A 24,798-nucleotide genomic window follows, 5' to 3' on the forward strand; every position below is an offset into this window, starting at 1 on the left:
AATCGTTCATTACGAACGATCTTCTCGGTCTAATTTGAATATCGTGTAAACGTCACGAATCGTTCGTAACGAACGATCTTTATCGGACGTGTATACGAACCTTTACCCCGAACGAAGTTACCGCCAGGAAGGTTTAAAGTGACTAAAATCTACTCAGCAGAACTGAAAAGGCTTGGTGTTTAACAGTTTCACAGCATCAGAACTTTGTTTTTCTTACCAAAGCATCATTTTTGGATGCATTTTTAGCTAAGCTCCACCCATTAAACTGCCCGGCTTTTCCCCCCTGATTCTGTGCAAAGCATGATGGTATTTCCTATGATGTTCACGTTGCCTAGCAACTGGGGAGGGGTGATCGTGCTCCCTGTCACCTCCTTTCAACCAAAAAGATGGCTGCCCTTATGAAATCAAACATTTGCCTGTTCTTTTAAAACAGGGTGGGTAAGATTATATTACCTATTTTAATGAACATAACTAATGTAACTTGACAGTGACAGCATGTTTAGGCTGAAGTTCCTCTTTAAGAGAAGGGGGAGGGTGATGGGAGGTAAGATTACAGCAAGCCTGCCTCTTCCTGTCTGAGGCTAGGTTCACAGTGGAAGTATTGTCTCCTTACATGGAACTAATAAAGCTTGATTTTTGGATGCGCCAGCTTTCTCCCTTGTTGATTAGGTTCACAGTGGGACGTTGTTGTGATGTAGTTGCAACGCAACATTACATCGCAACGCACGAAAAAAGTTGCACCGCTGCATTACCGTTGCATATAGTAGATATAGTGGGGCATACAGGCAATGAAAAGTATGCTTCCCTGTATCGAATGTCTACTTTAAGAGGTAACGCACTGCAGCAGTGTTACCATAACGCAACATTTACAACACGACTTTAATGTTGCACCGTCAGTGTCGCATAGGGTTAACCTTGCAGTGCAGTTATCTGCGTTATGACTTTAACGCAGGAAAATAACTTGCCATTGTGAACCTAGCCTTAAAGGGTGTTTTTTTTGTTTTTTTTGTTTGTTTTGTTTCTTTAGCCAAACGTCCCTTTTTCAAGGAGTAATTACGGGAACCAAGAGGAGCTGACAATGCACAGAAATGTGGATTCTGCATGATCCTATCTCTGTGCTTGCCTTAAAGTGGACCCAAATTAAAAATACAAGATTTCAGAAATAAAAACTATTTTCTAAATTATAATAATAAATGGCAGCCTTTTTTCAGCTGCATGATGACAAATATTAAATATTTTACATTTATTGGAGGAGCCCCTCCCTTTTCATATTGCCAGGATTTTTCCGGCAAACTGGTGTAGTAGATGGTGTCTGGCAATGGAGGAATTGCTAATGGCTGCCCCCAGTATAACCCTAGCTATAAAAAGAGAAGGGTGAAAAGCATGCACTGAAATGATCATAGGTTTGAAGGAGTGTTTATTTATCTTTGTATATGTCAGAGTGGTGCAACTAAATATTTTTAATTAAAAAAAAAAATGTTTGGTTTGGGTCCGCTTTAAAGGGAACCTAAACTGAGAAGGATATGGATTTTTACTTTTTAAAATACCAGTTGCCTGACTCTCCTGCCGAACTTGTCTCTAAGGGCTCGTTTCCACTTGCGCGGTTTCCACACCAAATATACAGCGTTTCCCCGCAGGCGAATGGCACGGGGTAAACTCTACCATAGGGAACAATAACACCGGCGGCTGAATTGCTTGTGCTAGCGATTCGGCCGGCATTTCCATCTGAATTGATGTGGGATGCTGCGAATACCATAGCCGTGCTTGGCACGGTTGATGCAATTTGTCTGTGCACCCGGAAGTGCCACCGCGCGTCTCGAAAGATGCGTGTGGCTGAAGTGGAAACAGGCCCTAATACTTTTAGCCACAGCCCCTGAACAAGCATGCAGATCGGATGCTCTGACTGAAGTCAGACTGGATTAGCTGCATGCTTGTTTCAGGTCTCTGATTCAGTCACTTCTGCAACCAGAGATTAGCCTGGCTGCCAGGCAACTGGTATTGTTTAAAAGGAAACATCCATATCCCTCTCAGTTTAGGTTCCCTTTAACTGAGAGGGATATGGATGTTTCCTTTTTAAACAATACCAGTTGCCTGGCAGTTCTGCTGATCCCTTTGGCTGCACCAGTGTGAATCACAGACCTGAAACAAGCATGCAGCTAATCCAGTCTGACTTCAGTCAGAGCACCCGATCTGCATGCTTGTTCAGGGGCTGTGGCTAAAAGTATTAGATACAGGATCAGCAGGAGAGTCAGGCAACTGTTATTTTAAAAGGAGAAATTCATATCCTTCTTAGTTTAGGTTCCCTTTAAGGTTTCCTTTTTAAAGAGGATCTGTAACATTAAAAAATATACCCCTGTGGAGTACTCTTAGGAGGGGGAAGCCTCTGGGTCCTATTGAGGCTTCCCCTGTCATCCTGTGTCCCACGGCGGTCTCCCTGTGCCCCACCGAACAGCGGGCATGTAAATATTTACCTTCCCGGCTCCCAGCGCAGGTGCAGTAGCGGCTCTCTGCTCGGAAATAGCCAATCCCAGTTGAGTCTGCTCTACTGCGCAGGCCCAAGTCTCCTGCACCTGCGCAGTAGAGCGGACCCGACTGAGATTGGCTATTTTCGCTTATTTCTGAAGCCGAGAGCCACAACAGCGCTCTCACTGGAACAGGGAAAGGTAAATATTGCACAGCCTGACAAATTGTCGGCTGTGCATTCAGTGGACTACAGTGAGACCACTGTGGGACACAGGAGGACGGGGGAAGACTCGATTGGATCCAGAGGCTTTCCCCTACCGAGGTGAGTACCTCCCAGGGGAACTTCTTTTTATTTCAGTCTCGTTAAAGGGGCCCGTACACTGGTCGATTTCAGCGATCGACTAGAAATCAATTCTTTCAAATCAGCCAATTGATTTTGTGATCGATTTCAATCTATTGGAAAATCTAGGTCGATGTGCTGCTGGCAGCAGATCGATGGCCCATGATAGAGTTGCATTAGCTCTAATAGTGCAATAATGCATTTAGATCGATTTTCAATACATTTCCAATAGATTTAATTCTGACATCTATTGGAAATCTGTTCCTACTGTGTGGCACACATCAGATTCCGGTCAGATTTGACTTGACAGGCATCTGACAAATCTGATGGTCGAATCTGTTGCAAATCTATCAGTGTATGGAGATTATTGGCACTTTATAGGGTTACTTTTAGGTATGATCAATGAGATGCAAATGCTTCTGAAATTGTGCAAATTTTTTTGGAAATATATTCAGTTTGAAATCTGTCCATTTTCAAAATACATATAGTTGCATAATTTGCATCAACTCAGAAGAACAAATCTTTGATCATCCCCAGTTACTTTGCACTAACAGGCACTGTTGGGCCTCTTTTCCACGAGCATTTGATAGGCAGTGAAAAGCCTCTCTTAGGCCTGGAACCCACTGAAATCCGCAAACGCAACCGCTAGCGTTTTGCCTGAGCGGTTTGCAAGTGGATTCATGCGTGTTTTCGGTCGCGTTTTGCAACAGTGTATTTTTTTCCTCATCGGTTGTGTAGTGTTTTGCGTTTCGCGTTTTTATCCTGATTGGTCCTGTGAATTATTTTTAAATTTGTTAGTGTGCTGAACTGCAAAACGCTAGCAAAACCGCTCAGTTTAGGTTTTGCTGAGCGTTTCTGCTAGCGTTTCAATACTTTACATTGAAGCGCCAACGCTCCCAAAATGCTGCAGGTCCTGTGGAAGTTGCCCCATCCATTAACATCAGCTGAGCGTTTTGGCAAAACGCTAGCGTATCGCAGCGCTGCCAAAATGCTCAAAAAAACGCTCTTGTGGGTTCCAGCCCTACTAACTCACAACTGCTCACTACTGCTTGGTAACTGCTTGCAGTGCAGAACACACAGTTCAACTGCCCGTGGAAAAGAGGCCTTAAACTAGCCATGCACTTATATTGCCATCTAATGTGGCAAGACTTTCTATCCCCTTTCTGATCGGAGTGTAATTGGAGAGTGATAGATTCCTTACACACTGCACATTGATTTTTCAATAGATTTCAGCAGGCAACATTCGGGATATCAATTGACTGAAATAATCGGATGTGACTGAAAAATCAGTTTTCAGTCAAATATTGTGTGTGTGTGTGTCTTGCTAGAATCTTCAAGGCATTTCCAATTGATTCATAACAGAATTAGTTTCTGGTGACACAACCTATAATTATTACCATATTGCCATCTCTGGCAGTGTAATGTTTAACTGCTCTGTATATCTAATTATATTTTTCCCCTTTCTCCTAGATGCGCAAATATGAAAGCTCTTGCAGATTTAACACACATGGATTTGGGGAGAGAAATCTGAACCATTTTATTTAAACTAATCTATTTTTTTATGTATATTCCTTTTTAAAGTAAACCTTTCAAAAAGCACCTTTTTTATGCAGGCTTGCGGTGACCATTCAAGTTATGTCCTAGGACTGAGCACCGGCAACTTTAAAGTGAATCGGCAAACCATAGAGCTGGGAGCGAGTACAAATAAGCAGACTGTTTTATGTTTAAATTTACTCAAAGATGAGACATTGAGGGATCTTTTTAGATGTGACCTGAGGCCACCCAAACACTACTGCTGGATCACTTAAGTTTAATATGTTGACAATATCAGGTGGTTTTGTAAGCCCAACCTTGCAATTTAATGGGCTAAATGTGACTGACTGTCCTGTTTATGGGATCCTCAACCTGTATTATAAACATTGACAAGCTATCATCTGAAAGTAAAGAGAAAAAAACGAATGGAATTGTAACTTTGATTTCTATTCAAGAAAGCCATCTGAAAAAAGCCTATGGGATCGTAACTGGGACTTGTATATTTATTTTACTTTATTAAATAAAAATTTTATAAAGCATATCAGATTACTGGTTTTATATATTTCTATGCCATATGCATTTAGAGGTGTTTTTTTTTTTTTTTTTTTTTTTTTTTTTTTTCCCCTCTCTCTCCCCCTCCTCTCCCCATGACAAGCCAGGGATAAATGTGCATCTGCTTTATGGTGTAATGGTTAAGGGCTCTGCCTCTGACACAGGGGACCAGGGTTCGAATCTCTGCTCTGCCTGTTCAGTAAGCCAGCACCTATTCAGTAGGAGACCTTAGGCAAGTCTCCCTAACACTGCGACTGCCTATAGAGCGCGTCCTAGTGGATGCAGCTCTGGCGCTTTGAGTCCGCCAGGAGAAAAGCGCGATATAAATGTTTTGTCTTGTCTTTATTACATTTTACCTGTTTGCAGCCAGTGCTGCAGATAAATGGTAGACATGAGTTTGTGATGGTCACATTAATCACAGAAAAATCACTCCCGCAAAACGCAGGCGGTAATCGCCGGCGTTTTGTGCTTTTAGGTGTGAATGGGGCCTTTAGCAGAATGTTGATCACAGCAAATCGACTTTACAAATCTATCAGCTGATCAAACTGCATGCTTCTCCATGAGTTCTAGACATAACCATCACTAGTTCTGATTGTAGCATAGAACTAGTGATGGTCTTGTGGTGTCTGATTACTGACACAGTGGAGTGGGTAAGATTGATGTCTGACTGTCCCTGCCCCATTGAGAGCTTGTTGTCTCATATGGAGTCAAGATCCTGTAATAACAGTATCAATCAGTGACATTCTGAATGTTTTGCCAAAGTTGCAGTGAATACTATATCTTATGTTCAGCATGTCATTGTTCCTCGCTATAGCATGTGCTCTCATGTAGTAAAATAATACAGCTGTGTATGCATGTACTGGGAGGGGAGCGGAAACGAGGGACTTGTCGGCTGCAAGGGGCTGGAGAAAGTCTTTTTTTTTTTTTTTTTTTTAATCTGCATGGGGAAAACACATTTTGGTGAACCATTTTCCTGTGAAGAAAGCGAGGGATGTGGGGGGGCCCCATCCAATGTTTTGCAGGGGGGCCCAGTGATGTCTAGTTACGCCCCTGGCTACAGGGATGACCACCAAATGGGAGGTAATGCTGCCACAGCACAAAGTACATAAAATTACATTTTGAATGTTTTGAATTTTGAAAATGAGCATTCTGGCAGAGTGAAATTGATGGGCATGTTAAATATCTCAATTCAGACAACTGTGCATGAACATGTGTGCAGAAACACTTGCCAGGCATGCTGCCAGAGCAAATCTTACATGTATTAAAGTCTTGACTGGACAGAGGAGTGAGAAGTATTCAGAGTTTTATGTGGATGCACAGTATGCATGTAATGAATTATAAATGTACCATAATAAATAGTAGACATGACATCCCTATTGCGGATCACATTTGTTTTACTATTGATGTAAAGATTTTCTGCAAAGTTGCCCAAATTGATACCAATGTTATCTACTTTGGGTAATGGCGCAGTAATTGTCACTTCAGCCAGGCCAATTGCTGGAGCTTTGTGGCACTTCTTTAAAGAGAACCCGAGGTGGGTTTGAAGAATATTATCTGCATACAGAGGCTGGATCTGCCTATACAGCCCAGCCTCTGTTGCTATCCCAAACCCCCTGCACTCTGCAATCATAAATCACAGCCACGCTGCTGACAAACAGCTTGTCAGAGCTGGCTGTGTTTATCTCTATAGTGTCAGTCTGCTGCTCTCCCCGCCTCCTGCAGAACTCCAGTCCCCGCCTGCATCCCTTCCCTCCCTGCTGATTGGAGGGAAGAGACAGGGGCAGGGACCGGAGCTATGCAGGAGGCGGGGGAGCAGCTGAGACTGACACTACAGATGTAAACACAGCCTCACAGCACGGCTGTGATTTATGAGGGATTGCAGAGTGCAGGGTGCCCTTAGTGGGGTTTGGGATAGCAACAGAGGCTGGGCTGTATAGGCAGATCCAGCCTCTGTATGCAGATAACATTCTTTAACCTTCCTGGTGGTAAGCCCGAACTGAGTTCGGGCTATGCCGCCGGAAGGCACCGCTCAGGCCCCGCTGGGCCGATTTGCATAATTTTTTTTTTTGCTGCACGCAGCTAGCACTTTGCTAGCTGCGTGCAGTGCCCGATCGCCGCCGCTACCCGCCGATCCGCCGCAATTCCTCTCGCCGCGGCCGCCCCCCCCCCAGACCCCGTGCGCTGCCTGGCCAATCAGTGCCAGGCAGCGCTATGGGGCAGATCGGAGTCCCCTCTGACGTCACGACGTCGATGACGTCATGCCGCCCGTCGCCATGGCGACGGGGGAAGCCCTCCAGGAGATCCCGTTCTTTGGGGCTGGGGGGATGCCGCTGAGCAGCGGCTATCATGTAGCGAGACTTTGTCTTGCTACATGAAAAAAAAAAAAAAATAAAAAAAAAAGATTTGCTGCCCCCTGGCGATTTTTTTGCAAACCGCCAGGAGGGTTAAACACACCTCGGGTTCTCTTTAACTTGCTGCAGAACAGTAGCTATGATGCAGTGGTGGAGGAACACCACACCAAAACCTGACACTTGCAAACCATGATGGTCAATGAGATGAATGCAAATAATTGAGTTGATGCAGGATTATGCAGCTTGAAATGGACCACTCTTATCTCGCCAAGTTGGAGTTTGATTTGTCTATTTCCAGGCTGCATAAACTTCCACATTCTGGCATCAACACAGACTTATTTGCATGTCATTGTCCATCTCTGCATGCTGACATTTTCATCTATTTATTTATGAAATTATCCTCTTGGCAGGGGTCACACTTATTTGAATCTTGTTTTTCTACACAGTAGAAAACACACACAATGTTGGTCTATGGGCATTGGAATGCATATATCTATATCTATATCTGTATCAGTAAGTTCATTCTGCATGCATTTTACCAGTAATGTTTCTATAGAAAATAAAAAAGTATGTGTTTTGCATGGTCTCATAAGCGATTTTTTTTTTGATTTTTTTTTTATCTGAATACTAAAAATGAGAGTGCACAAAAATGCATAATGCAGAATACTAATGCTGTTCTGCATGGACAAGTATGACCCCCAGCCTTTGGTTTATGGATTATGTATGAATGGACTGGTTGTACAGACACACTGCTACGCTATCTGCCAAGTGGTGGATTCTGGTCTATGGGTTGGGTAGGGAGGAGGGGGAGATACTGCTATAGTTTCACATGCAACAATCCTTCTATTGGGTGATGAAGATCTAACGTGTATCTGGCTCAAGTACTGTGAATGCATTTGTTCAAATATGAGCAGAATGTAGGCATTGTACACCAGGTGGGATTTATCACAGATTTGTTGAAACTTAGAGGGCATACAATGAGGAGAAAAGTGGCATTGTGTATCTTTTTTACTCTTCTGTTATGACTGTTTCACTGGGCTGTGGGGAGTTTACTTCCAACAATGACTGAAAAACACAGTGGCGAGCATGCCAGGTGTGGGCCCTGGGCTCTGCCACTGCTACATTTGAAAAGGGCACCTGACCTAGATAAGAAAAGACAGATTCAGCTACAAAGGGCGTCTGGTGTAGATGAGATGCCAAGATCTGCTCTAAAAGGCATCTAATGCAGCCGAAAAGTTAGTTTTATATAAAGGATGTAGTTTTATAGGCAAAATTTGTTGTGCTATAAAAGGGTGCTGGCATGGGTGTCCTCAGAAAATTTTCCAGGGGGGGGGAATGCCCTGCCAAAAATTGGGGGTGTGGTCTTGGGTGGAGCCAAATTTACATGAACTTAGCAAGGGTGGGCCATTAGACTAGGACAGTGGTGGCGAATCTTTTGGAGGCGGAGTGCTTAAAAAGTAGGTTTAATGCTATTGTCTCATATGATGATTCAGCTTTTCCCATAGTCTTGCAGTTAGCAACCATGAGGCCCCCAACAAGGCAAATTCAGGCTGGCGGTGATGCTGGGCTGGCTGGCCTGGATAGCTTAGGTAGTGACGGGGGCCCCCCAGTTTAGGTAGTGAAAGGTGCCTCCTAGTTTAGTTAGTGACAGGACCCCCCAGTTCAGGTAGGGACAGGGACCCCCCCAGTTTAGGTAGTGGCAGGGAAGGGGGGATGTCTTCCCCCCCCCCCCTCTCACCTTGGGGCTCGCCCTTCCTCGGTCCGACTCCCCTTCCATAATTAAGCGGGCGGCAGTGGAGCCGAACACTTCCTCTATTGCCTGGGCGAGAGGGAGATCTGTGTGTCGCTGGGCTGACATCACTGACTAGACTAGACCAGACCAGCTGTGCAGAGCTTTCTTCACGTGCAGGTAATAGAGGAAGTGTTCTGCTGTGCCTGCCACTAAATTATGGAGGGGGAGTCCCAAGTTGGGGGGGGGGAAGAAGTCTGCTGCTGTGCCTGATGCCCCCCCTTCACTGCGCTGAGTCGGGTGGGGGGTACTGAGGGGGTGCTGCCACTGATGTGGGGGGGGGGGCCAGCAGGCAGCCAGGGGGAGGCAGGCGCCCCACTTTGCCAGACATGCGGACGTCCCCAACTTCTCCCTACTCTCACACAGAACCTTCCCCTGATGGTGCCTAATCCTAAGATCCCCTGCTTGTGCTGCCTAATCCCACCCCTCCCCCTCAGTGGTACCTAACCCTGAATAAAAAAAATCTTGGCTGTAAAAGGGTGCCACCCTTTGTAGGCAAATAAAACCTTGCAGCCAAACCAAAAATCTTGGCTACAAAAGTGTGCTCTTTTTTGTAGACAAAACAAAAACTTGGGAGCCCGTTTCACCACCTTGTAGGCGAGAGTTGCAGAAATAACACTAAAGTCTACGGAGGTGCCTTTTTAATACATATGGCTCAGGTGCCCTTTTCAACTGATTCCCTTCCACCACTTTTGTTTCTGACTGGCTGTCTGCAGACCAGTTTAAATGGCAGAGTGAGCATTTGCTTTTCTTGTGTTTAACAATAAGGACTTGATTCTGGGCTGCACTGTCAAGAGGCCTTTCACACCTGGACAGTTTCCCTTTATTTCAAGTGCAGGGCCGGATTTAGGCCATGGCCTAGGGCACCGCAGGAGGAAGGTCACCAAATCAGCAGTCTAAACTGGTGCAGCATTTGCAAGCTTGTGAATACTGCAATGCAGGGAGATCAGGTGAGTGCCTGACCACGGTACTCTGCTGCCTGTGCAGCAGCCACCTTGCTCTCTGTGCACGTTTGCATTGTGGCCAGTGGCTATGGACTTTGGCAGCATTGGAGACTAAAAGGAAGAGGAAGCTTCTGCACTGGAGATGAGCGGAGAAATAAGTGACAAAGATGGCTGCTGCAGTGTGAAGGCGAGCTGGCTACCTATACTGAATGGTGGGGGGGGGGGGGGGGAAGAGGAGGGATTAAGGGAGTCATCTAGCTACCTATACTGGAGGGTGTTAAGGTTGCGGGATTGGAGCTGTTGACCACCCCACTGTGATATGGACCACCCAAGCACAGGATCTAAGTGACCACGGGTCTTCACCCACAACCCCTTGAGGGGGAAGCAGGACCACAACCCTTTGAGAGGGAAGTGGAACTTCGCTGCCTAGTGCCCACCAGGTTGCGCTTAAGGTAGTCCCGCAGTGGTTTGGAGAACAGATGTTGACTCGATGTGAAGAGCCAGGCAACAGTGTATCGAGGTCGAGGAACAGGCCAAGGTCAGGGCAGGCAGGCAGAGATCTGGAAGGTCGGAGATCGGGACAAGGTCAGGGCAGGCGGAGATCTGGAAGGTCGGAGACAGGCCGGAGGTCAGTGCGGGAAGCAGACAGACGTTAACGATAATACAAGCCAGGGGTCGAGACGGGCAGCAGTAGTCGAGGTCATGACAGATGGCAGGGACTATAAATCCTAGCGTGTGCGTGTTAGGACGTGCCCGCGGAGACGCCAGAGGGAGCCAAGATGGTAAGCTTGACAGAGGGAAAGGAAGGAGTCATCTGGCTACATATACTAGGGGGTCATCAGGCTACCTATATTAGAGGGAAGGGGGATGGGTCATCTCGCTACCTATACTGAAGGGGGCAGATGATGACAGTGGCCTACAGTCTTAAAGTGTACAAATCCGGCCCTGACTAAATGGCAGCAGATTTGTCCTTTACTTCCTGCATTGGAATTTTCACGTTGTACTCTCCTTCCATGTTCTTCTCCTTCTTTTGGCTTCTGCCTGTTGTCTAAAATGGGAACTAGTTCTCGGAGTAAATAATGGGAGTGTTACAATTCACTTTTAGTAACCTAATACCTTCTAAAAAAAAAAAACCCCAGATCTATACAAAATATATAAAATACAATTCTACATCCCCTGAGCCAAAAGCTCTGACCTCAGGGAAAACATCCAGAGGTCCTCAAACACCTAGGCCGTTATGACTGCAAACTAGAGATGTCAAAAATTAGAACTGTTCTTTCCTTGAAACATCTGGTCACTACTGAAGAAATGTATTTATTGGTGGGAGGGCATAAACTACTGGCAGTGCCCACACATATGAAAAGACCTCTATCCCCAATGCCTGATGCACCCAATGCAATTTTCCCGCCAGCTCAACAGGTCAATCAACAACTTCTGGCATGTCCAATGTGCTCGCAATAGAGCAGGGCATCAATTCTCAATTCAGTAGTGCACAAAATCAATCCCTTTCTTGATCAGAAGTACTGTAGTTCAGGCATGCCATAAATTGATTGACCTGTTGATCTGAGAAAATTGCTTCATGTATATCAGCCATAAGAGGGATTTAGATGAGCTGGTCAGAGCTGTTAATTCTGCCATCTATTGTTTTTCACCATCAAGTTTACAGCTGGTTGGATTAGGAAGCGGAAAGGCAGCAGCACTGTACTTTCAGTAAACCTGTTTCACCTCTCTCCCACCCATGCTGAGAGCGAGCAAGTGCCCAGTTGGTACATGGAAGTAGCTGAGAGGAAGTGAACTCATCCTCTTTGGTGCCCTGTGTAAAAGAGGCCTAAGGCTCCCTGCACACTGCAAATCCGTTTCTGATTTTCCCTGAATGCAATCAACAGAAAAATGGAGGTAGAAACGCAGCATGCAGTAGCGATTAAAAATCTGAGTCGTGTGCAGGGAGCCTTAGAGTGGAATATCTAACCACAGGATGGTGTTAAGTTGTATACTTACATTTTTTAAAAAAGCTTTAGATGTTTTCTTATTTTCAAAGGGCATTTACAGCGCATAAATGTAAAAATGGAGCTGCGGCACTTTGGGTGTTAGGGCTGGCCGCTAGTAGAATAGTGGTCATTTTTACTGATATTTTACTATCGTTAAACTTAATTATTTTCTCACTTGAATCCCCACTGTCAGTCCTAAACCTAAAGGCCAGTGCCACATTTGCCACTAAAAACCACCGTCCACCAATTCTGCACTATCTAAAAACAATATTTATTTAACAGAATCGCTACCTGTGCCCAAATTACCTGCTATGACTGCTAGATGTAGGAAAATTATATTGATCAAGTCAGGAAGATAATTTGTTGCATGGATTATAATATGTTGCATGGTTGCCATGTCTTTTTTTTCAGCCTAGTTAACTATGTACCATATATAATGGTGTATAAAGCAAGGTACCAACTTTTCCTTCAGGAACCAGTAAAAGTAATTCACTCACATATAAGCCACCAGTAGGCAGCCCTCCTTCCTATAACCAGATGTGCCCCCAGTAGGCAGTCTCCCCTCCACATGGTGAACAGAAGGATTGTTGTATACTCTGAGCTGGATCCTGCATTTGTCATTTAGCTGTGCTCGCCATTGTGCCTATGCCCACCATCCCTCCAGCAACATGTGCAGCAATGCGCGGTACAAGACTGATAGGTGTCTCTCTGCTTGTGGCGAAGAGTGTTAAGCAGTGTGTCTGCAGAGCCGCTGCAATGATCGGTGATTCCTTCTTGCCTGTCTGTGGCACTTGCATGTGTCTCAAGACGCCACTAGATGGTGTCATAAAGACACAGTGAGTGCAACAGAGATACAAGAGGGAATGTCCGATGATTGCACTAACACACTGCTGCACGCTCTGCTCCACAAGTTGAGGGGCACACACTGCTGCAATCACCATGTTTGGGGGGAGGGGGGATATGGGCACAGACACAGCGGGGAGCACAGCCTGCAGACAACTGCAGGATCCTGCTCTAGGACCAATCCATCTGCTCAATAATCCCCACTCCCCGCCCACACTGACTTGTGTACAAGCCGATGAGGGGTGCTTTTCAGCAGATTCAGCTTATACGGTAACTATGAGCAAATAAATGGTAACATTTTTACTGTATACATTTAATATGTCAAGGTCACCTGCTTTCAAATGAACAGTGTTAAGTATTTATGACATTTGAACAATCTTCTGGCTTCATTAATAAGATAACTGAATTGAGAACACCAAACAGAATGGAAATGCTGAGGCCGTCATGTGCTTGCTTTGCTTGTGGGAAGCGGTAAATCATTACACAAACACTGCTTCATTCTACACAAAGCAGCACACTCCGCATTCTGTGCTGTTACCAATGTTCAAATGAGACATTAAGTGAAATAGAAATCTACCTTAGAATTTAATGTTCCAGAACTAAGTCTATGGTTTGAAATTCAACCCCAGTAAATTGCAGAACGGCCTTTATTTGCTTATCTACTAGAATACCAGCTCCTTGCAGCTGTTAACTATAATTTCTTTGCAGTAACTGGTTATCAGCTCTAAAGCACTTTAATAAAGTAAAGCTTGAGAATTCACCGGGCTGTTACATAAAGCAATTCTTTTCCTGATCAGGGCCGGAGCTACCATAGGAAAAAATGGGCAATTGCCCCAGAGCCATGTAGGGGCCCCCAAGGTGTCCCTCCCCATCTTAACTGTTGTTCCCCAGGGACTCTGCAGAGTCTGTTAAGTTGGGATGTGATTGGGGGAGGGTCAGCAGCCAGCTCAGGGGCCCAGGAGGGAAATTTGGCTGCAACAAAGGGCTTCTAATAGCGCTTTTTGGTCGGGGGGTGTCTGTTGGGGGGCCCCCAGGTTAATTTTGCCCTAGGGCCCAATTGCTACTTGAACCGGCTCTGTTCCTGATATTAAGTTGTCTTTTGTATGTGTAGCCAGTTAAAAAAATAAGTCATTGTTTCACAACTTTTGCCATGCCCATATCAAACTTCAGCAAGGGCTGTGAAGCAATGGTGCTTATGGAATTGCAAAAAGCATTATTCAATAAAGGGTGTGTGGGCAGTGGCATAACTTAACTACCCCCCTCCCAAATAAAAAGAAAAAAGCATTTCAAAATATCACTCAACACTTCAAGGCCCTAGGTGATAGGCTGCAGGGCAGTATGTCCACAGTATGAAGCTCTGTTGCCACGCTACTCTGCTCCCCAGAACTGGGCCTTCCTAAGCCACGTACATATGGAATTCCTGCCAGTAAATTGGGAGCAGGGTGAGACGAATGGCGGCTCATTTATGATGCTATTGGCATGATAGAGCTCCAAGTCCTGCCTATTCCCACCACTGCTCCCCCGATCAGCTTATACCAATGTCCAAACTGCTGGCCACAGTGGAGAATGCACGCTGCTAGTGTATCTATCTGAGGAGGTCCTGGTGATTGCATATCAGTGCTATATGCTTTTTTTATGACTACACAGTCTGTAAGTGTGATTCTTTTATTGGCAGTTTTATTAAATGTCTAATACATTATAGAGCACTCTTTTTGCTTTATTAGATACTAGTGACTTAGCCCGTTTAAAAACGGGCTAGGTCTGTCACTAATACTGCCGCGTGTATGCGCACGCCTGCTGCGCGCCACGCGCACGCACCCACCGTACGTGCCCTCCCGACACACGCACACCCACCCCTTCTGGCCCCGTCCTCCTCCTACTCTCCGCAGTGTCTCTGCATCTGTCCCTGCACATGCACAGTGCAAAAAAAGCACTGACACAGGGAGGGATGCAGGGACATTAGGGTTTTATTATATAGGATACACTTTGCTGACAAGTTATACAGAGCTGCACTATTTGTGACATTTCTGGACTTATGTCCTGGAAGTGACTCTACCTGGTACAAGCGCAGTCTAACTCTTTTGGATTTTGCCATCCCAAACACTGGCATGGATATGGCCCTCGATGACACCTGTGCTTTAGACAGTGGATCTGTACCTGAAGATGGTCTCTAATAAACCCAGATCAGGTCTACAGGACCATCTGTGTTCTCCAATGCTATATTACCTGGGAGAATGTTGGTAGGTAAAACCCAATGTGTATTGTTGTTTGAGTGTTAAAATTTCCACAGAGCCTTGATAACAGACAGATTATCCCTTAGGACGTATTCACACTGAATGATGAAAAGCAGATGGGTTTTAACTGATCACTTGTTTCATGGCAATCAGTGACCTAGCAAACTAGCTATGGGCCCTAGTGCAAATTTTACACTGCCTTCCAAGCACTTTATACATAACAATTGATACGGCACAACAACACCTGCCAAGGACAACCACAGTGTCAGAGTTGCAAGAAGGGAATGGGGAGCAGTTTGTTAATGATTGCTACTATTCAAAGAATCTATAGAAGTGATTATTAGCAGTACAGAACCAATAAAGAGATAATACTGTGGCTGAGGGTGGGCCCTCAACCACAGTACGTCACTGATGGCAATACAGTGGTGGTGGCCACTGAGCTCTAAACTTTAATGAAGAGGCTTTGGGTTTGTAATGGGGGTGGGGTTTACCATTTTTGGTCATTTACTAGTGAACAGCTGATTTATATTGCTGCTCATTCTCCAGACCTACATTAGGGGACCATTAGGGGAAGAGTAATTGCTCACAAATTACACTAGAGATACTCTAATAAATCCAGAAAAATCAGAGGTTGTTAAAAAAAATCTCATTTTGGGTATTTGCATGAGACTATAATCACATGACCACTAATTTCCTTACCTTTCATCAGCACCCACTATTTTTCAGTATAGTCCAGAATAGCCCTGCAATCTTTTTTCCACGTTTTAACAATCCAGTCTAGGTTCCCCTGATCACTTATGATAACCCACTGGAGTTGCCTACAGGCCTGTGGTTTTCACAAGAATCTGGCTGAGGCTCCATTCAGCATTGAGCTGCTGAGGCACTTTTGCAGATAGACAGGCGTTCTCATTGCCAGAATCATTGGTATGAGAGGATACATTTCAGTTTGCTTCTCAGGTATCTTTATGTATAGTTGTTTCAGTGTTTATACACAAGCTATCATTTAACCAACACAATGCGATCAAACATAAGCTGGAGAAAACAAAGTAGCATAAAATACAGCACATTTTTGTAACCATGAAAATCAAATGCGGCTGCGTCTGACAGTGCAAGTCAATTCTACATGTAATGTAAATGTAAACAACAACTAAACCGTCTAAAGCTGGCCACTAACGGTCCAATTTCTAGCGAAAAATCGTTCAAGCGATCAGAGATTCTGATCGGGCGAAAAATCGTTCACTACACCATTAACTAACCAATCGTTGCTTCCTATCTATCACGACCACCAAGAAAATCCAAATTTTCGTTCGACGAAAATTCATTCGGGCGACATTTTTTTTCACTCGTTCATAATCGATTGTGTCCACCAATGGAGATTATTTACAACCAATCCGATCAGAATTTCTGATCGCTCGAACGATTTTTCGCTAGAAATTGGACCGTTAGTGTCCAGCTTAAGGCCTCATTCACATCTACACAGCACAGATGGCTGTGCGATAAGAACGCAAGACGTACGATCGCACGCCATCTGCGCCACTACCCGCTGCGCTGCTGATCCCATCCATTGACAGTGATGGGTCAGCTCTACGCTTGCGGGCAAAATGCAGGCAGCAGTACGCAAGCAGATCATAGCGCATCTTACTGCTGCACAACGCCTTTGATGTGAACGGCAGAAGGGCTGTCTATGCCAATGCTGCTGTTCTTGCGTTTCACCACGTCATACGTGCTTCCATATGCGCACAGAAGCGCATATGATGTGAGCTAGGCCTAAGGCTTCATTCATGCTTAGTGCACTTCTGTCCGCTTTTTATCAGAACATCAATGTTACAGATTGCTAAGTGTTGCTGAAAAGCGGACAGAAGCGCGCAAGTGTGGATGAAGCCTAAAACAAATCCCTCCGAAAATAGTCAATGCTCTGTTATGGCAACCATATTTGGAACAAGGTGCCCGTGAATAATCCAATCTCCCAGGATCAGGCATCATTGGGGAACCAATTGATAATGAATATTTGATTTATCCCATCAATCTGTTTTTTGGATCAATTCCTCTGCTGATCATTGGATTGGTTAAGTGCCCCTTTCCGTGTGTGGGCCTGACCCATCGTTTCTGACTGATTGCATTTATCGGATCAGTCCACAGCTAGCCCCTCCGTAATGATCAACGAGTGCTCCATCGCAGGGAGCGTTCTGCACATGCTCAGTAGTAATTGAACATTCTTATCCAGCAGCTATGCCAGAAGGATTAGGTAGAATCAGTGGCAAGCAAGGGAGTGGTGGTATTTGTTAAAACTTAAAGCATACCTGAGCTAAACAGTTATGTTTAAATGGAGGCTACATTAATGTGTCTACATCAATGCAGAGGCTCAAAGCTCCTCCCAATCACTCCTATGACTCTCCGTTTTTGCGTAAAAGGCCCCGTTAGCGGCCCTGACTTGGCTGAGTTGCTGAACTGTAACTCGGACGTGGGCTGTGCATGCGCAGTATATCTGATACAAACACCTTGTTTACATTCCGGATAGAAGAGCACCTGCGGAGAATGCTGGAGCTGGGGGGGGGGGGGTCTCAAGAGAGTGGATTGCACATACTGCACATGTGCTTCTGAAAACAGATCCATTCCATTAATGTGATCAAATTGGTTAGTGGGTATTCGGCCATTAATGGGCTTGACTAATCGTTTGCAACAGGGCCAGATTTGTACACTTTACCACCGTATGCCACTGTCATCAGCTGCCCCTTCAGTATAGTTAACGAGATGACCCATCCCCCTTCCCTCTAGTATAGGTAGCCTTATGACCCCCTAGTATGGGTAGCCAGATGACTCCTCCCCGTTTCCCTCCAGTATAGGTAGCCAGATGACCCCTCCCCTCTTCCCTCTAGTATATGTAGCCAGATGACTCCTCCTCCCTTTCCCTCCAGTATAGGTAGCTAGATGACTCCCTTAATCCCTCCTTACCCCCCCCCCCCCACACCTTTCAGCATAGGTAGCCAGCTCGCCTTCACACCACAGCAGCCATCTTTGTCACTTATTTCTCCACTCATCTCCAGTGCAGAAGCTTCCTCTTCCTTTCCATCTCCAATGTTGCCCAAGTCCATAGCAACCGACCACAATGCAAACGTGCACAGAGAGCAAGGTGGCTGCTGCACAGGCAGCTGGCAGCAGAGTACCGCGGTCAGGCACTCACCTGATCTCCCTGCAAGCTTGCAAATGCTGCACCAGTTTAGCCTGCTGATTTGGTGCCCTTCCTCCTGCGGTGCCCTAGGCCATGGCCTAGGCGGCCTTGGCCTAATCCGGCCCTGGTTTGCAATCAATTACCGTAATGATTGGAAATGATTGATCGTCCATGGGATTGTATCATTAATGGCCATATATAGGCTAACTACAGTGTGCTGTAAAAATGTCAGATTTACCCCTACAGGTATGTGTTTCATTGAGAGGAACTGTGACAAATAACTCTTAGCAGTTGCGGGAGTGACAATCGCAATAGCCAGAAAATCATTCCGAAAATGTTGTTGCGTTTTTCAGTGTGAAATAGTCCCAACTAAATCCTCGCTGGAGATTTTGTCCAGCCGTAGGCTGGTCTATGTAGCTATATCCATGTTCTTTTAAACGTGGCATTTGTCATTAATAATCAGGCTTCCGCTATGGGACAGTGATGCGTGTACTTTTATCTGTTATGGAATTCATAGCAGTCCCTGAACAAGAAAGCACGCACGTAGGATCGTCTCAAGTATCTGCATGTTAACACAGTGCTTACATTAACAGGTCAGCAGTCTATGAAGCTGAGAATCAGCATGTGGTATACCTCCTGCAGACAGTTTGCTCTGGCTACCATTATTTACTGAGACGTCCTTCAAACAGGAGGGACAAAAGTTTGTCCTTAGTCAAACAAAAAGTATGAAAGACATTTCACAAGTGTACACGTTCTCATAAAGTAGTAGAATAAACACTGATCCCAAAGCGTTTAATATTGTACTATGCAGGGCCAGTTTAAGCCACATGGGGACCCCAAGGCAAAGGTAACCTGGGGCAACCCACCACCAAAGTTAGCCCCCAGGGCCCCTGATATATGGACGTATTAACAGACAAGTATTGAGAACATTTTTAAAATTTGAAATACACGCGTATGAAATGTAGATTTCTACCAGAGTAAATACATTATAAGTTACTGATTGTAGTGGAGGCTAATGGTCTCTAGACCAATCTTATTCAAACACTAGGGCTGTGTGGATGTTCATAAGGATGCTGTGTAATCGGCTTTGACGATTGTCGGCTCGCATTTTAAGGATCGCTTTAAGGATCTTACTAATTGAATTTACCAGAATTCACCAGCAATACAGCAGCATTAAGCAGTCACTAAGGTATTTGCATTATTCACAACTTTAACCACTGCCAAACATCTCGGCCTGCACAAACCATCTCTCCCTACTCTCAAACTCCATGACTCCTCCACCTTTCTGCACACCTCTTCCTCCACTATCTACATATCACAATATGCTCTTCCTCCACCTGCTCCTTCACCACCTAGTCCTCAATAAGGGCACCTTATGTAACTCTACCCTCCCATTTTACCCTCCAACCCCACGCAACTCCCATACCACTCCATCACTGACTCCATGCACACCCCACTCTAAACATGTCTCCACCCCCCTCACAGTTCCTTCCCGCACCCACACTCACTCCCTCTCATCCCTCATTCCCATCCAGACCTCTCACAAGCACACCACCCCTCTCTCCTGCGCCCCCTGGAATGCTAGATCAGTCCGTAATAAACTCACTGAAATCCATGACCTTTTCCTCTCCAACTCCCTCACCCTCCTTGCCCTCACAGAGACATGGCTCACCCCCTCTGACTCTGCTGCAGCAGCGGCCCTCTCCTATGGGGGACTTCACCTCAGTCACACCCCCAGACCAGAAAACAGGTCTGGGGGAGGGGTGGGTCTGCTCCTCTCACCGTCCTGCACTTTCTGTGTCCTCACGCCACCCCCTTCTTTAAACTTTACATCCTTTGAGACACATGTTATCCGCCTCTACCATCCCCTTCCAGCAGTCATCGCAGTCCTTTACCGCCCCCCATCCACCTCCATTAAACAATTCCTGGACCTCTGACCTCCCCACAATCATACTTGGGGACTTCAACATACCCATGGACAGTCCTTACTCCCCTGAAGCCTCTCAACTGCTCTCCCTCACTACTTCCCTTGGCCTCTCCCAACACACCAATTCCCCCACCCACCGCGCTGGCCACACTCTCGACCTGATTCTCTCTAAATCCACCACCCTCCCCAACCTGGACATCACACCCTTCCCCCTCTCCGACCATCACCTTCTCACTTTCTCCATCTCCCCATCATCCTCCCCCAACCCTCCTCCACCCTCAGGTCGTTGGCAGAGAGATTTGCATAACCTAGACCCAACTGCACTAGCCAACCCCCTCCACTCCCTCACATCCACCCTCCCAAACGTTACCTGCCCAAACCAAGCCGTGGCCAAATACAACCAGGCCCTTTCAGCAGCCCTAGACATTGCTGCACCCCCCACATTCCGCCCCAGCCGTCCCATCAACCCCCAGCCCTGGCACAATGCACACACTTGCAACCTCCAAAAACAGACACGCACCTACGAACGCAAATGGAGGAAATCCCGCAGCAACTCCGACTTCTTGGCGTACAAGGCCAACCTGCAGCTGTTCTATACCGCATTAACTGACGCTAAACAAAAATACTTTGCTGCCTTGATCGGATCCCAAGCCTCCAACCCTCGGCACCTCTTCGCCACCTTCAACTCCCTCCTTAACCCCACCACTCCTCCCCCCACCTCTGCCCTCTCAGCCACTGATCTGTCCACCCACTTTACCGACAAAATAGCCAGCATCCGACGGGAAATCTCATGCCTCCACTCCACCACCTCTTCCTCCCCCACCAATACCTATTCCCCACCCCACCCTCCACTCACTGCCTTTACTCCTATCACAGAGGACCAAGTCAGCCGTCTCCTAGCCACTTCTCCTGCCACCTCCAGCCCCCTAGACCCTGTGCCATCCAAATGCCTCCGTCCTCACTTCCCTGTTTTGGCTCCTGTCCTCACCACTCTGTTTAACCTCTCCCTCTCCACGGATACCTTCCCCTCTGACTTCAAACAGGCCACTGTACTTCCCCTACTTAAAAAACCCTCACTAGACCCCTCACTTCCATCCAGCTACCGTCCCATCTCCTTACTCCCTTTTGCATCTAAACTCCTGGAGCGTCTAGTCCAAAAACGCATGACCCATTACCTTGACTCCAACTCCCTATTTGATCCCCTACAATCAGGATTTCGGCCAGGCCACTCCACCGAGACTGCCCTCACCAAGGTCGTCAATGACCTCACGCTTGCCAAGGCCGAAGGAAAATACACTATCCTTCTCCTCCTAGACCTCTCATCAGCATTCGACACTGTTGATCACTCCCTGCTACTCCAGTCACTGCAATCTGTGGGTATCCAAGACCGTGCCCTAGCATGGTTTTCCTCCTACCTCTCGAATCGCTCCTTCAAGACCTCCTTCAATGGTTCCTCCTCAACCTCCTTCCCACTTTCAGTTGGGGTCCCCCAAGGCTCTGTTCTTGGTCCCCTGCTGTTCTCCATTTACACCGCCTCCATCGGAAAACTCATCTCCTCTCTGGGTTTCAACTATCACCTATATGCTGATGACACCCAGATTTACCTCCATACCACTGACCTCTCCACCACCACCATGGAGAAGGTATCCTCTGGTCTCTCAGCGATTTCATCGTGGATGTCTGCCAGGTTCCTAAAATTAAACCTGGATAAGACTGAGCTCCTAATCTTCCCGCCCTGTGCTGCTTCACCCCCCACTGACCTCTATGTCACTGTCAATGGCACAATCATTCATCCAACCACACAAGCCCGCTGCCTGGGTGTCACCCTAGACTCGGCCCTCTCCTTCACCTCCCACATCCAAACCGTAGCTAGAGCCTGCTATTTCCACTTACGCAACATCTCCAAGATCCGGCCTTTCCTGACCCCAGACACTACCAAACTCCTTGTCCATGCCCTCATCATCTCCCGCCTGGACTACTGCAACTCCCTCTTGTCAGGCCTTCCTCAAAACCGCATCGCCCCCCTAAAATCCATCATGAACGCAGCAGCCAGACTCATCTACTCCTCCCACCGCTCTGTCTCCACAACTCCCCTACGCAAATCCCTTCATTGGCTTCCAATTCACTTCAGAATCAGCTTCAAGATCCTATGTTTGGCATACAAATCCTTACACAAGTCCTGCCCAACCTACATCTCTGACCTGGTCAGCAGATATACACCTGGCCGCCCACTTCGCTCCTCCAACGACCTCCTCTTAACCACCCCACGCATCTCGCACTCCCATGCCAGACTGCAGGACTTCACTAGAGCTGCCCCTATCCTGTGGAACTCTCTCCCGCTGCCCATCAGGCTCGCTCCCACCTTCAACACCTTCAAAAAAGCCCTCAAAACTCACTTCTTCAAGGAGGCCTACATCAACTCAACACTACCCTAATCCTTTCTGCCAATAACTTCTTGATGCACCCCCTCCTTTTGTGTCACCAGCCCTTCCCTCTAGATTGTAAGCCTTTGGCAGGGCCCTCTTCCCTTGTGTATCATACTTGACTGTGTGCACTTTACCCAGAATTTGGAACTGGTAATTTTTTACCACTACCATTCCAGTTTATGATCTGGCATTGTACTATTATCTGCATTGTGTTGTGTATCTTATTGCTATTACCTGTATTGTTGTATCTATGGTCTGTTACCTGTATTGTTCTGTCAACCCTGTTATCATTGTCTGTAAGCCTATTTATTGTACAGCGCTGCGTAATATGTTGGCGCTATATAAATCTAATAAATAATAAATAATAATAATAATACTTTGTTCCTATGTCACTGTCAATTACAGTAGGCAGTGAAAATCTGATAGATCTGACAGGTGTTGAGCTAGTCTACATCCTCATGGTGGATTCTTGGGTATTTTTTTTTTATTTCCAAAAGAACTTACTGAGTGTGCAAGGGAGAAAGGAGGCTGGCTAGCATCTTTGTATGGATACTTTCTAGGAGGTGCTTTTGTAAAGAATAAAGGTAATTCTGAGAATCTCCCATGACGAACTGGACTAGTCCAAAGCCTGTCAGATTTTTACTAGTTGCTGTGACAGCAATATAGGGAAAAAAATAATTTATAGTATATTTTTCTCTGGAACAAATATACTTTTTATATTTATGTATTTTAAATTTTACAACTTTTCACAGTAGTGGTCGGTTAAGCAGTAGAAATCTACTTATGGTGGCCACACATGGTACAATTTTTTCATCCAATCTTATAATTTCTATGTAATATAAGGGAACTGCCTAAATTATCCTTTCAGTATATTCACTTAATTTACCATTATACTACATAGAAATGGTAAGATTGTATGAAAAAATTGTACCATGTATGGCCACCATAATTAATATTCAGTCATATTTCTGATAAGATCTAATCAATATAACATAGTGTTGAGCCATAAACAATTAATGTTGCCCCCATCAATTTATGATCAGATGAATACATACATTGTTTGACTCAGGCTAGGTTCACACTGGAATGCTGTGGTGCATTGTGCTAACACAATGCAATTATACTGCAATGAAGCGTTCACAACAAGACTTTAGCAGTGCATTGCATTGGAACCCTTTTGCATAATGCAAGGCACGCTGTGAAGTGCTGGGCAACATGATCATTTACATTTGCAGTAAAGCATACTTTTCATGAACTGTATGCGCTGCATCGCTTGTATAATGTAGAATATACAAAATAGTATTAAGCGCTCAGGTACTGATTATTGGTTGTGTAATACCCTGTTAGGGGAGCCACATTTGGTTACTACAACTGTAACAACAAACTATATTCCACAAGTGTCTGCTTAAAGAGAAACTCCGACCAAGAATTGAACTTTATCCCAAACAGTAGCTGATACCCCCTTTTACATGAGAAATCTATTTCTTTTCACAAACAGGCCATCAGGGGGCGCTGTATGACTGATATTGTGGGGAAACCCCTCCCACAAGAAACCCTGAGGACCGTGGTGCTCCTGGCAGTTTTCTGTCTGTGAACCTTGTTGCATTGTGGTAAATAGCTGTTTACAGTTGTTTCCAACTGCCAGAAAAGCATGCAGCAGCTACATCACTTGCCAACAGTAAAAATGTCACCATGTAATAAATGTCAGAATGTAAATAAGGTATTTAAAAGATTTTACAATGAGCAAACACTGACTAAATCATTTATACATAATTACTGTAAAAATGAAGCACTTTTTTTATTACATTATTTTTATTGGAGTTCCTCTTTAACCTCCTGAGCAGTATGGACGCATTATTGCGTCCATTACCGCTGGAGGACGCCGCTCAGGCCCTGCTGGGCCGATTTTCATAATTTTTCTTTTAAAACACTTTGCTTGCTGCATGTTGTATACGACCGCCGCCGCTACCCGCCGCGTAAGGGCCTCCCCCCCTCCCGAGACCCCTGTGCAGCCTGGCCAATCAGTGCCAGGTAGCGCTGAGGGGTGGATCGGGACTCCCGATGACGTCACGACGTCGATGACGTCATTACGATCGTCGCCATGGCGACGGGGGAAGCCCTAAAGGAAATCCCGTTCAAGAACGGGATTTCCTTATGGCTAACAGCGCCGGTGGCGATCGGAGGGCAGGGAGGGATGCGGAAGGGAGGGGGGCATCATGTAGCTAGCGCTAGGCTAGCT

General features: G+C 45.9%; 1 protein-coding gene across 5 annotated transcripts in view; it reads left to right on the top strand.

Annotated features, from left to right (window-relative positions):
* The window catches only part of LOC137536206 (protransforming growth factor alpha-like), a 40,683-nt gene extending 35,808 nt beyond the window's left edge, over positions 1-4,875 (top strand). For all 5 annotated transcript variants that reach the window (XM_068258304.1, XM_068258303.1, XM_068258306.1 and 2 more), the window contains one exon: positions 4,274-4,875. In XM_068258304.1, coding sequence (XP_068114405.1) covers positions 4,274-4,287 — 14 coding nt within the window. In that variant the 3' untranslated portion in view covers positions 4,288-4,875. The remainder of the gene's footprint in view (positions 1-4,273) is intronic.
* Positions 4,876-24,798: the final 19,923 nt, after the last annotated feature.

Source organism: Hyperolius riggenbachi, chromosome 10 (assembly GCF_040937935.1).
Source record: "Hyperolius riggenbachi isolate aHypRig1 chromosome 10, aHypRig1.pri, whole genome shotgun sequence".
Taxonomy (NCBI): Eukaryota; Metazoa; Chordata; class Amphibia; order Anura; family Hyperoliidae; genus Hyperolius; species Hyperolius riggenbachi.